The sequence below is a fragment of the Lolium rigidum genome, chromosome 6, assembly GCF_022539505.1.
Source record: "Lolium rigidum isolate FL_2022 chromosome 6, APGP_CSIRO_Lrig_0.1, whole genome shotgun sequence".
Taxonomy (NCBI): domain Eukaryota; kingdom Viridiplantae; phylum Streptophyta; class Magnoliopsida; order Poales; family Poaceae; genus Lolium; species Lolium rigidum.
The window spans coordinates 162,381,524-162,395,866 of NC_061513.1; the positions used below are offsets into that span (position 1 = coordinate 162,381,524).

Below are 14,343 nucleotides of genomic sequence, written 5' to 3' on the forward strand. Positions count from 1 at the left end.
CCTCGCCGGCGCCGGCTGGAGATCCCACATCACCGGCCTGAGTTCCACCTCGACCACGCGACGCGAAGCCTCCCTCCTCACGCACGCAGGGCCCGAGATTGTGGCCCTCCTCAACCGCTCGCTGGCAGGGATTCCCCGGTCCGGGCGGCAGCACCCTCGTGACGAGCAGCAGGTCGTGCCCCCCCCCCCTCGCTAGCTATGTTAAATGCAACAGAAATGACACATGCACACTACAAGAATTTATATAGATTGATCTTTGGCCAAGGAAAGAATTCATCTGAATATTATTGCCCATTTGTCAGTCTCATTTTCTCATCATGAAAATATCAGCAATAAGCACAGCAGACATATGTACACAGTACACATGTACTACGGCTCGACTAATTTGACTCAGTGAGATCGCTACTCGCTAGCTGCTCTATGAGTACACATTCAGTATGGCAAGCACAGTATCTCCGGCTCTCCTTGCTGGGCATGTTCCTGGCACTAATATAATAGTGACCATTGGGTTGGAACCTCGCTACAATGGTCAGCTCCATCATGAAGCCCAGACTACAATCTACAAAACAGACAATGTCACATGAACTGAATTCTGTACCATTGAGTTGAATCAACAGCGTACAAAATGAAAAAAACAGGGGTAAATGTGCTGCACTAAGAGAAGCAACAGTATCTTTATGCACAATAATGAAAAGGATCATAAAGCAAAATGCAATTAAGACAACCCGAAATCAAGAATCCTATGCAAATTGGTTCTATTGCGATGCAAGGCAACATAGTGGCCAAGACTAGTTTGTCTTAGGATACACCAATCTCATTTATCAGGGGAACTTTAGGATGCCTAGGTGGCAAATAAGATAGTACAACCGTTTATATAAGTACAATATCAAGCCTAAACAAAATACATCAAGACGACATTATTATCCACTCATACAAAACTCACATTTCACAACCAACATAGCAATAACTACTTGAAACTATGTGCGTTCATATAGCTTTAAGCTTAATTTGCGCACCGTGCATCGGCTGCAACGTCATCACGGTGTGTGGTGCATGTATATATGATGGTGCGAGCCCAAATTCGAAATGCTGGAGGATCATGGTTAATGCCATCTTGGCTTCGAGCAGTGCAAAATTCTGGCCAATGCAGACCCGTGGCCCCCAACCAAATGATAAGAATCCACCTGGGTGCTTTGATGCCTTGGAAATTCCCTGGGCAAATCTTTCAGGTTTGAACTCATTCACATCACTTCCCCATATATCCGGGTCATGGTTCATGAACAACACAGGCACCTCAATGAACACACCAGCAGGATATCTGACGCCTCCAATAACCATATCCTTATAAGTTTTTCGGCTAAACACGGTAGCTGAGGGGTATAACCGAAGGACCTCGTGAAGGATCATGGTCACCTGCAATTAGTGGAAAGACACCAAACATTTGTAACCCCATTGGGAATTTCTGCGATTAATCCTTACACAATTAAGCCACCTAGTGAAGCAAAACCAAATGTAGCACTTACAATTTTGAGTCGGCTAAGGCCGTCGTAATGAGGTTTGTTTCTCTCAAACAAACCTAGGACCTCCTCCCTTGCAAGATTTTGCCACTCTGGATGCATGCTTAGCACGATCATCGTCCATGTAAGCAGTACAGATGTTGTCTCCATTCCAGCCAAGTAGAATAGCTTGCACTCCTCGACAACATCTTCCATTGTCATTCCTTGGCTAGGTTGGCCATTTTCGTCCATGTCCTTCCTATTCGATTCTAGCAATAGGCCTAGTAGATCATCCTCAGAGCCTTTACCTTCTTCCATGGCTTGCATTCTTTTTCCAATTAAACCTCGTAAGATTGATTCGACCTCATCGTTGTTTTTGCGCATCTGTCTATTGTTTTTGGTCGGCAATAACCTACAGTACATCAGCAGTTTCCCTTACCATAATAACTGGATGATGTTTATACACAATTATTGTCAACCGTGTGTACATGAAGTCAAGTACACTTATGAACACTTTTATTCAGTTAGGTGTTAATTTTGAATATTTACTGGTTATATATATATATATATGTCTAATTACACTTATAAAGTTCTATCAATTTTGATTTGATTGAGTGCACTCTAAGATTCTAGTCGTGAATATGGTTACCAGTATAATTATCTATTGGGCGTTATCTTGTTTATGCATGCTTTTGATGATTTGTCATATCCAGTCTACTAATGAAGGGAGCCCACAAGCTTGGCATTCAGTTTTTCCTAGTATTGTGTGCTTAGTATAGTCTAGCATTTACAATATGATTATCTATTGGTTGTGAGACTCATCGTTTTGGGTCTGCAGTATGAGAAGTTGCCCCCCAGGCATATGCTTTTGTACTCAGATTCTTTTCTTTTCCGCCATACATGATTTGAGTTATACAATATATACAGAGCCAAGAATTTCAAAATTATGGTACATTAACATTTGCATTCTACTTTTGAGTATGTGAACGAAGGACCAAAAAATACTTAATCTAAGCAAAGATAGACAATCAGATGCTCTTGATTCAAATTCTATGGTTAATACAGAAATTTGAAAAGAGTTTATTTTTGTTATGTCAGTATTGAACTTTCAGTGTTTTCTACCTTAAGTAAGTATACGACCTGCAGCCTTAAGCATAATATATAAGAAATAATTATTCTCAGACCTCGTGTTTTCTACCTTAAGTAGGTAACTAAGTATACGATCTGCAACCCCACAGGATCTGCCCCTGGTTGTGTGTATGATGTTGGAGCAGATCCGAACGTTTTTCATTAAAGAAGTTCTTATTAGTGTGAATCCTAAATGATTGAGATTTTCAAGAAATTCAAGTTACTAAAAAGCGATAAGAAATCTAGAGGAATCACATGATAACTCACAGGTAACCAGGAATGATAATCCTCTGGAGAGCACCAACAAAGAGCTTAGCTTGCTCGGACTGTATCTGGAAAATCCTTCTTCCTTCGAGATAGCTGCTACCAAAAGCTGTGCGAGAAATGACATCTCCGGTGAGGTTCTGGAGCTCCGGCCATACATCCACCTCACACGAGCCGTCGGAACCATGGAACCCCTTCCATCTGCTAACGAGCTCTTCACAGCTTGCAGAGAAAGCTGGTAGCATGAGCTGCAAAATAATTCATAAACAAACATGTCGTATCATGCTTCAAAAAAAAAAAATCCAGTTGAAACGGCACATGTAGGCATCCAGAAAAAATTGAAATGAAAATTGTCTACCCGCTGACCTTGAGCTTCTCGAGATGGAACGCAGGGTTGAGGATCCTCCTGTGCTTGACCCATTTCTCGCCCTCGTGGGTGGTGAGGCCGTTGGCAAGCAGCTTGGTCAGAACCTTGAACTGGGGCTTCTCGAAGTGGCCGAACTTGTTGGACAGCACGTCCTTGACAAGCTCAGGGTCAGTGATGGCCACGTTGGCAACGGGGCCGAACCAGGAGAAGCAGGGTTTGCCATGATCCCGGACGTTGTTGTAGAGGAAGGGTATGACGCGGGGAACGATGTCGTGGCAGCCGATCGGCAGGGGCTTGGACCAGGCCTCATCGTTGAGGCGGCTGAAGTCCTTGAGGTCGCCCATCAGGAAGCGGTAGGTCGTGCCGCCGATGCCCTGCGCGCGCAGCGTTCGCTCCAGCCGCCGCGGCCGCCACCACAGCCGGTCCACCAGCAGGCCTGCCTGCCATGGAAGCACGCAGCCCAGGACCCCGTACAGGAGGTAGCTCCATGGCACTGAGGCAGTGGCTACGAATTCAAAAACCATTCTTTCTCAGGAGATGTGGGAGGGACGTGACTAGAATTAGCTGATGCGAGTGTGCATTGACTCTGTGAATACCGTACGGTAATCGACACAATGTTAAATAGAGGTATCTACCTGTCACTGAGTTGGAGTAGCAACAGCTAGCCTCTCCTTTACATTTAACATTTCTTGGAGTGTAAGACTGGTTTGGCATCATGTTATAATAATATATAGAGGTATGATGACTCCTCTCGATCAATTATAGAGGTATGACTGGATTGGATTAGTCTCCTCATCACATCGTTTTTACCGATTTCTTGGAGTTAAAGACTAATGGATATGCTCCTAACAAGCTTGGAGGAGAAGAAATTCCAATCTGGAAAAGACCGGTCAAAGAAATCCCCATTTGTGACTTGTTGCTACGCCGCTTCTGATACAATTGTTTTCTCTATTTTGATGTATATTTTCCACAGATAACATTGTTGGCGGTTAAAGAAATCAAGAGATTGATGACTACTTGTGATACATTTTTTATAGAAGAAAGGTCAAAATGGTTCAACTCTTTTATCGAAAGGTGGAGGCACCACCCTCAACAAGAAACAAAATAGAAACATCCAACCAGCACACCCCAAGCACGAGGGAGATTATCTGACTTGCAAATGAATAATTGGTGGTGTGGACTCCTAAATTATAGTGAAATGGATATTTGTTCAACACATTATGGATTCTTCCAATAACCATGCACATATTGTTGTGCCGAACTTACAAAAGGACGTACACCACAAATCCTAATCACACTCCCTACTCTCTACTCATATTTCCAATATAAGACAAGAAAAATCTTGCCCAACTCCACATTTTCCCAATCCCCACGGAGCCGCAAGATGAAGAGTTGTAGGTTGTTCTCTGGCTATGATGGCACTTGATATGCTCAAGCCTCGCGGGATTCCTCCATCAGGTCACTCAACCCGCGGGCATGTTTTCTTTGCCCCTTCTACATATCATTTACATCTTGTTCTTCTTCTAGTTCTTTAATCATGTTTATCGATCCTTTCTCCAGATCCTCCGTGAGGAATACGGTGGGCAGAACGGCTGGGAAGGATGATGAGCAGATCTATGATGAGGTTATCAGTGTATGGCACACAGAGCATGCCTTGCAGAACCGCGTGGAGGTCAATAGTGTACCAAAGAGGATGGCATGCATAAAGGGTAGTGCTCAAGGATTCCAAGAACAACCAGGAGTTTTTTCCTAAATAGGTATACACTTTGACGAAGAAGTGTAAATATTTTATATTTTCTATAGTTAGTTTGTTAGCTATAGGATGTACTCAAGAGAGAGTAAGTCAAGAGCTTCTCTCTTAAGCAAACTCAAGGGTTCTTCTGCTGAAAGTTTGACATCAGCAGCTTGTTCTAACAAAAATAATGGTAATATCCAAGGAATTGATTCGTAAGAAGTGGTTGTAGTGTAATGTGTAAAAACTTTATACCTCAATAAAATGAAACTTTATATCATAACAAAATGGAAATTACAATTTGAATGACATGGATGATTTTTCTGTTTGAATGCGATTAAATAATGAGACATGAAAATATGTTCAACACATCAAGTAGATGCGCCACACCTGATCTATCCACGATACCCAGTTTGATAAATTGTGCCAGCGGGGGGTGCCCTTCCATGACGTGTTTATTGCAACATGGATTATAAGTTTGTGCCTTCCTCGGCCGGGGCGCTTTCCTCAACGTGTTTATTAATTGTTGGTGGGTTCTATGTGTTGCCTACCTGGTCTTTTGTCATGTGTGTCGGCGTTTAGAAATGCCTTGAAACACTTGCGTTGTTCCAGAGTTATTTCTGATAATTAATTCTAACCTAATTTTAATAAAATGTTTGATTTTCCCAAAATACTAACCCATTTCGCATATTTTTCAGCTCGGTTACGTTGTCCTACAATTAATTCCAACATAGATTGCTATATTCGGTTTTTAAGGGGATAATTTATCAACTACTACTTCCAATAAATTTAGTTTGTGATTAACACTATATGAAGTGGGTTGAAAAATGTGATGATTGCATATTGATTGAACATCTAACAGGACAAATGTGGACGGATACTTATGTACCCAAGAAAACATAATAGTCTGTCGCAAAACTATTGCGATTGCGTTATATTTGTTTCTCCTTCAACATTTTTAGCTTGGGAAAGCGCACAAGTTGGCATCTCGTTCATCATAAATAAGCATTATGCAGGTAACGTCACAAAACACTAGCATATACCATTTTACAACTACTTTATATTCATATCACCAAATCTATGAAATCAAAACCTGCAAACAGGAAATATAATGCGTATTAAATCATGCATATAATACAAGAAAAATAATTTCCAATGATCATATTACTCTAAGCTTAATTTGTGCCCCATGCATTGGATGCATTGTTATCACGGTATGTGGCACATGAGTATACGACGGTGCAAGCTCAAACTCAAAGTGCTGAATGATCATGGAAATCGCCATCTTAGCCTCTATTAATGCGAAGTTCTGGCCGATGCATATCCGTGGCCCCCACCCAAAAGGGAGAAAAGCGCCTGGATTTTTGGATGCCTTGGAGACCCCGTTGGCAAACCTCTCGGGATTGAACTCATGGACATCACTACCCCAAATGTCAGGATCATGATGGATGAACATCACAGGAAGCTCAATCATCACTCCAGCAGGGTACGTAACGCCTCCAATCTTCATCTCCTTGTAAGTTTTCCGGCTGAATGTTATTGCTGGTGGGTATAGCCGGAGAACCTCATATAGGATCATGGTCACCTATACAAATTAAAGGACCAGGAACGAGTTATAAATGGAATCCAACAATCTATGTGGTCAACACGGTAAATCATGGACTTCAGCAAATCAATAAATTGCAATATTTTCAGTAGTAAGGGCTTACTGTTTTGAGTCGGTTTAGGCCTTCGTATTCTGGTTTGTGTTTTCCAAATAGACCCATGATTTCTTCCCTCGCACGATCTTGCCACTCCGGGTGCATGCTTAGTACGATCATAGTCCACGTGAGTAGCACCGATGTTGTCTCCATTCCTGCAAAATAGAACAACTTGCATTCCTCGATGACATCTTCAATTGTCATTCCCACTTGGGATTCTCCATGCTCATCCACGTGTCTCATATTTGAATCTAGCAATAAACCAAGTAAGTCGTCTTTGGTGCTTTCTCCTTCTTTCATTTCTTGAACTCTTCTGCCAACAAGACCTCGTAGTATAGATTCAATCTCCTTGTTGATCTGATTCATCCTTTTGTTGTTTTTGGTTGGCATAGACCTAAAAGTGCCAAATTAGGATGCATTTGAAATATACTTGTTATTAAATTGCAGATGGTAATGAAGTTTAATTAGTAACTAACAAGTAGCCAGGAATGAGAATCTTCTGAATGTTCGTCATGAGACGCTTAGATTGCTCCGACTGCAGCTGGAAAATCCTCCTTCCCTCAAGGTAGTTGCTGCTGAATGCGGTGCGAGAAATGACATCTCCAGTAAGGTTCTGGAGCTCTGGCCAAACATCCAGCTCGCATGAACCGTCAGAGCTGAGAGACTCCGCCCATCTGCTAATGAGATCTTCACAGCACGCCGAAAATGCTGGAATCATGCGCTGCAGTCACACATTGGAACAATCAATTCTACGGTCCATCGGATTTTAATATAGTACTAAATCGAGGCCAAAATAAATCGGGGGCTCGGGGCCATTCTCCTTAGTTACATAAGTTTGATTTTTAACTAGACAAACCGACTAAAACGTGTAGTCAGTTCATACTACCAACCTCGATGGATGTTTTCCTATGTTCAAGTCGATGGCGTTAGCCATCTGACCAAAATTTGAATTCTCTCACAACTACCCATCTCTCAATTTGGATACATGCGTCCACTTAGGGTCTTGTACCTTTTTGAAGGGCTATGCGGGCATAGCCAGCTATTTAAAACTCTGATTGTGGTCGCATGATATTGAGCCATATTTGAGCTTACCTTGACTTTCTCGAGCTGGAATGCAGGGTTGAGGATGCGCCTATGCTTGGCCCACTTGTCGCCCTCGATACTGGCGAGGCCTTCGGCCAGCAGCTTGGATAGCGCGGGGAACTTCATCTTCTCGAAGTGCCCGAACTTATTGGACATGACGTCCTTGGCGAGGTCGGGGTCACCGATGGTCACCTTCGGGACGGGGCCGAACCAAGAGAAGCAGGTCTTGCCGTGTTCCTGGACGGTGTTGTAGAGGAAAGGCGCAACGTGGGGGGCGATGTCGTGGCACCGCAGCGGCAGGGGCCTCGACCAGGCCTCCCTGCTCAGCCGGCCGTAGTCCTTAATGTCGCCGGCGGGGAAGCGGTAGGACGTACCGCGGAGGCCCTGTGCCCGGAGCTCCCGCTCGAGCCGCCGCGGTTGCAGCCACATCATGTCCAGCAGCTTGGCGGCCTGCCGCAGGAGGGCGAGGCACAGGAGGCTGCACACCAGGAGGCCCCATGGCAGCGAGACCAGCGCCAGTACAAGAACCATTGCTCTCAAGGTTTAGAGAGAAATGGGAGCATGCAGGTTTGCTTCGCTAGTATAGACTACAGAATCTGATTTGAGTGGACTTTTCCTGGAGACGGTATTAATTAGGTATATGAGGTTATATAGACGTGTCGCCGAGGTGCCGTAGTCCAACAATCGTGCCGATTTGTTTATGGTTTGTTCAAGTTTAGTGTAAGATGAGTGCGCTCAGTCAGCCTGCCGGCGGTCATGTTGCCTTGCTCGTAAGGAACTTGGTGGGGAAGAAATTCCGACGGGATCGGCGTGGTCGGTGACGAGCGGGATGGACCCCACGTGAACTCAGATTGCTCGGTCTTTCTGGGATATATATCGGAGAGCGAATTTTGATCAAGGAAACAAGGCCACGCTATGGACATGGGCTAGTTAATCAGGTGTTTATCTTCGGACTCCGGCGATCCGGCCACTAGCCCCTGCTCGCCCCTCCTGTCTCCGCCCGTGCTCGCCATGGTCGCCGCTCCTCCTTCGGCTGCGGCTCCCGGATGCGCTACCTTCCAGCACAATACATGTATCTGGCACCAGGGCCGGTCCTGAGATTTCGGAGGCCCGGGCCAAGCTAAAATTTGGGTCCCTCTTACTACTTTTTTCGCATGTATGAGATGATGAAAAATAAATACTTTTAAGTATACACAACTTCAATATTCATATAAAACAATGTTTACATGATACCTTAAAATTTTCTCCGCCAATTCCTAGAAGCAAAGTCCGTGACGATGGAATCAATATCAAACTCGTCCATTAATTTCTTGTCGATGTATAGTGTTGCAAAACCAGTTAACCCCGCTCCTACAATTAAAAACAACAACTGCTAATCAAAATTCAGAACCCGGATTATAGGCGAGCATATATTAGAATTCCAAGAGAACTGCAGCGGGCGTTCTTACCTTCTATCTTAATCTAATACGTAGATTGAATGATTGCCCGATTGACGACGGCCGGATTGGGACTTCCAACTGCGATGACCACTGGACGGCGGACTAGCAGGCAGGACCTTAGTCTGCAGGAGGGCAGCAGTCAGCAGATCGTCTCGCGGTCGGTAGGTCGCGATCGGCGAGAGCGAGGGCAGGAACCAGGCGGCCTGGGCGATAGCGATCAACCGCGAGAGAGCAGGCAGGGAATCGAGGCGTCAGGCTCGGGCAAATTGGTGATGTTTCACATATTGATAGATGGAACGGATTTATCGTGGGCGACCAGCCTGATTGGAAACCAATAGGAAAAGAAAAACTAAGCCCTCTAAAATCGTAAAACTGCTCTCTTTTTTCTGCAATGTATAGTATGCCTATACAGAAAATATGGCCCCCAAATTTTCTGGGCCCGGGGCGGCCGCCCCGCCAGACCCTCCCCAGGGCCGGCCCTGTCTGGCACCTCCATCGCCGTCGTGCGCTCGAACTCAGGCCGCGGTGAAGAGGGTGGCGAGGGGGTTCCGGTGGTTAGCGACGTATGCAAGAAGAGGCTTGTTATCGGCGGGGTCGGCCAGGAGAAGCTGGTTGGCGGCGGACTCCCCTGCACCGACTACCAAAGGTCGAAGATGAATACGGTAAATATTAAACCTGGGCTGAAGAAATATTTTTCTCTGCACTCTTGCCATTATCTCTATGTTGACAGAATGCCGTGTATTCAACCCGTTCCCAATGAGGGTTCAAACATGTGGTGGTGTGGTCCTAAATGTCACTGAGCTAATCACATGGTCATTGCAAACATAGTGACTTGTAATTTTTTTCACCTTCATCATAGGATTTCAGGATAAACCTTTCCTGCCTACTCCCTCCGTTCCAAAATGAGTGTTGTGACTTTGTCTAGATTCAGATGTACCTAGACGTATTTTAGTGTGTAGTACATCCGTATCATGTGTAGTCATTCAAACTTATGCTTATTATTACACGGTTTAGGCCTGGGCTATGCTTTCGCAGGAAACATTTGAAGGCTAGTTTGCAGGTTGGGTAAAACAAGCACATAGGTACCTACACTGTATAGCATTCTCCAATGGTGTGGTAAAATTTACAACCTGATATTACCCAGTTCTTCAGGAAGAGAATTAAATAGCAGAACTGGGAACGGGCTCAAGCCACTGCTTGGTTTTCATAGTTCATACAGTTACTTTGGACTGAAGGGAGTACCTATTTCTGCTTAGTGTGGATTATCCGAATGATGATCTCCGCAGGGTGCATAACGTTTAGATTTTAAGCTCCCTAGAACTAAATATTTCTACCTTCCTGGCACCTGAACTCCTGCAATCACCTTCGATTAACAAGAACAAAGTTATTATTTGTTTGTTCATTTGATAATATAAAGCTAATGCTGCTGTCTCTGATCTGTAATATTTGTTTCTATAAATGTTGTAATCTATTAGCATCTTTTAAGCACTTGTTGTATGAAACAGTTATTATGTATCTAGTGGAGTGTTGGCTTCACTGCGTGTCCTGTTCATCTAACGCTACTTCCTATTTCCCCAGTCAACTCTGGTCTTACTTATGCTTGACTACATTGAGATTGAGACATGAATACTGACAGACCAAATAGGGTAGTGATTAAGTTGTGAGTTCTTTGGTGTTATTTTCAGTCTAGTAGGTGGGTATGTGAAGTCTTCCAACTTGCAATAATACAATTCTTATGGCATTCTTCTAGAGTTGTTGCGGTTATTTTTAATTTTATTGTATGTAAGGTTATTGGTTTGTCGTTTTTCTAAAATAAAAAATATTTTAATCTTTCAGACACTTATCGCAATCCATGAGCAAAGCCATTTTCTGTTTGCTTGCAATGAGTTCAGACTTGCATCGTTGCAGGTATGTATGTGTGCTTTTATACTTACTAAACTAATTGAGTGTGCTTTTATACTAAAAAACTAACTGAGTTCAAACTGAACTCATGCAGAAACGCATATGCCAAATTAGCATTTACTGTAACTGATTCCTATTTTATTGCAAAGATGCACGGCTGGTAATGTTGCTGGTTTTGGATGTGTGACAAATTTGGTTAATGTTGCTGGTTTTGCATGTATGACTGAGTGGTCAGTACATTCTTTATGGTCATTCTGCTGATTGGAAATAATTCCAATGAAAAGAAACCAAACGTTGTATGCGATGTGTGATCGAGTGGTCATTGTACATTCTTTATGTATGACTGGCCATGGCCCATGGTTAGTATTGAGGTTGTTGGTTATGGTGCGTGCTGTTTGTCCCAAGTGTTTACTCAAAGATTTGTTCAAGTTCAAGAACTGGTTCTTGGTAGAAGTTTCTTGGTAGACGGTTCTTGGTAGAAGTTGTGAAAACAAGGTTGCCGTCATCGAACTTGGGATATATTTAGTTCTATAAAAAATGAAAAAACTTCAACTTCATGAATTATATACGTAAGGTGTAAGAAACATGCTTAACTAGTTTTTTTTTTTTCACATGACCCCCAAAACTGTGCTGGGTGACATTAATCATTACTGAACAACAACAGTAAGTTCTGGATCTTACAAACTAGAGGTTCTGAGACAGCATCTGCTAATGTTCAGGCGATGTAAAGAACCCAGAACCACCTTACAACCGAACCTCCGGATCCATGGAGCACAGCAAACATCATGAAACTTTTTAAACCCACCAGAGCAGCGAGCAAAAGGCTCTCAGCTTGAACCACCATTTTTACCAAGACCACCTTCTTCCAATATATTAAGAATCATCGCCAGCTTAATCCTTGTTCTCATCACCAACATCACCTTGAAGAGCATCTCCCAGTAGGCGCGTCCCCAAAAAAGGTACAGTCGCAGCATCATCCAACGCATTCCTTTGGAGAATCTCCACACCAGACCCCAGCACTCCTTGTTCCTCATTCAAATGGAGACCTGCCCAATATTTGATGAAAACGCATGAATAACAAATTAGATCCAATGGTGAGTTTATAAGTTTTTTTTTTTTTTTTTTTCCCGAAACAGGCTCTGTTCCTAAGCTTCCAGATAGGCCTGTAATCTATGCATGTCTGCTAATAAGCAAGTGTTTAGGAATCCAGGTACTGAGAGAAGGATCCTGGCCGATTGCCAGCTCCAATACTTCTTGGAACCACACTCCGCACATACTTCATACTTGGCTGCTGTACATTGGAAAAACAGATGATGGATTGTCTCTTCTTCATTGCAGAACTAACATTTGGTATTCCCAACCTCTTAGTCATGTTGTATTTAATAACAACCGCATTTGCCAAATCAACCAAAGCCAATCTTTGATTTTCAAAGGGATTTAGGTTTCGACAGGTGTTTAAATGACATGTTAACACCTCTGCTTGATAATGTTGATACATCCATTTACTTGAATTTCCCTTGGATTTTCCAAAAAAAGGGTGATATACTAGACTCTTTTGGTATGTTAATCAGGAGCCTCAGCTGCAAGAATCGACCAGAAAAGAATGTGAAAGCATAAGCAATAACCCCAGAAGAGCCTTCACAGGAAAGACATGACCAGGCAAACAGCTGTCCTCATATATCTTCAAACCAATGACAACTAATGCGAAGTCAAAGTCGATAATTGCCAGTATGTAGATCCATCGATTCACGATACCATGTTCCTTGATGAGGCCAAGAACTCGCCTGGTACATGGTGAATATGGGATGGCTTAGCCTTGTGCATAAGCTGGTTGTCCTGTCCAAGTAACCCAGCCCCCACGTAAATTGCAGACGTGTGTGAGAATAAGCTGGTGAAATTTGTAGGTTCCAGTTTGAACATGTTTCATTTAATTTTTCTTTTCTAAGGCCGTAGCCCTACCTTAAATTAATAAGGTCGTTGCCGGCAAGTTGTTACATGCTGGGTGCTGAAAACAGCTAGCAGGAGATGAAAAAACAACAAGCATACAAGAGAAGAAATGAAACACAGTTTGAGCTTCGTGTCCTTTGTCCAGCTTTGCGATCCGTCTGAAGAGGCATCGAAGCTGGTGAAGAAGACCGCCATTGAGAACTCGCACCCTTGTCAACCTCTAGAGGCCATGCAAAAACCCAAGCACCATCCATTTCCACCTCTGCAGAAAGCTCCCCGCTTTCTCGCCTCAGATCGAAGGGCGTCAGACCTGTTGGAGGTAGACCGCTCTCCCTGAGTATGCATGGATATCGGAAGCCCGTGCCCGGGAGAAGGACTCCAAGCACTCGCCTTGCCGCGCCGCCACCCACGAACATCACCGCCACCCACAGCCTACACCACAACACACCAGACAAAACCTACTAACCACCCCCGAGCTCCTCCACCCATACGCTCCGCTGCCGTCCAACCGAAGTTTTAGGTTTTCACCCGAGATAGGAAGGGCAGGGAGGGAGGGGATACAACCTCGATGTCACCTTCAAGAAGGGGCGCTGTCGTCAGCGTCGTCGGTCTACCGTCGGCCAAGGGTTTCCCCGGTTCAGAGCCCACAGCCGACCAACCCCACCAAACCACCGGGGGTCCGGGGCCATGGAGGTGGGAGGAGCACCACAGGTAAGATCAACAACCGTACGGATCTGATTCCGGAGGCCCATCGGGGCGACCTCCGTAGCCACCCCTTCACCGTCCACATGGCCGAAGAGCGCAGAGCAGCACCAACGTTCGCCACTTGCCGCCAGGCTGACTGTAATATCCCAGTATTTGGGGTTACAAAAATAGAGGAAACAGATGTGTGCATTGCATTCATGCATAGAAAATCTAGGGAATTTTCGCGCTTTAAAGTAAAATAGTCACAGTAACTGAATTTTCACTTGACCTTGGTGGAACTGAAGTAGCTCATCAAGTCCAGTGCTATAAACCTCAATGTGACTTTGCTAAAACCTTGTTATGGGTAGATATGATTTGATCTAAGGGGTTAGATCAAATGAAATTAAAACCAACACAAGAAAATATTAATCAAGGATCAACTACTTGATCTTATTAAAGATCATAACATGGTATTCCTTGCCATAACATATGAACATCCATTTAATTGGAAACCAAGTAACAAGAAAATGGAGAAACTATTTTGGACTTATCTTTTCCATGTCTTAAACCAATCTATGTTCCTACCATGAACCTCATGGTA

At 43.9% G+C, this 14,343-nt stretch overlaps 2 protein-coding genes across 3 annotated transcripts; both read right to left on the reverse strand.

Annotated features, from left to right (window-relative positions):
- Nucleotides 1–221: 221 nt before the first annotated feature.
- On the reverse strand, nt 222–3,813 carry LOC124667266 (cytochrome P450 72A15-like). Of its 2 annotated transcripts, XM_047204569.1 has the most exons (5): nt 3,255–3,813; nt 2,892–3,136; nt 1,524–1,908; nt 1,017–1,413; nt 222–559 (listed from the first exon to the last, which is right to left on the reverse strand). In XM_047204569.1, exons 1-5 carry the CDS (start codon nt 3,777–3,779, stop codon nt 381–383), a joined length of 1,731 nt encoding a protein of 576 aa, XP_047060525.1. In that variant the 5' UTR covers nt 3,780–3,813; the 3' UTR covers nt 222–380. The 2 variants fall into 2 exon arrangements, with proteins under 2 accessions (XP_047060525.1, XP_047060526.1); XM_047204570.1 differs by lacking the exon at nt 222–559 and having other exon boundaries at nt 815–1,413.
- A 2,333-nt stretch (nt 3,814–6,146) lies between these two features.
- On the reverse strand, nt 6,147–8,301 carry LOC124665533 (cytochrome P450 72A397-like). The gene is made up of 4 exons (XM_047202936.1): nt 7,780–8,301; nt 7,164–7,408; nt 6,697–7,081; nt 6,147–6,572 (listed from the first exon to the last, which is right to left on the reverse strand). Exons 1-4 carry the CDS (start codon nt 8,299–8,301, stop codon nt 6,147–6,149), a joined length of 1,578 nt encoding a protein of 525 aa, XP_047058892.1.
- Between the last annotated feature and the right edge of the window lie 6,042 nt (nt 8,302–14,343).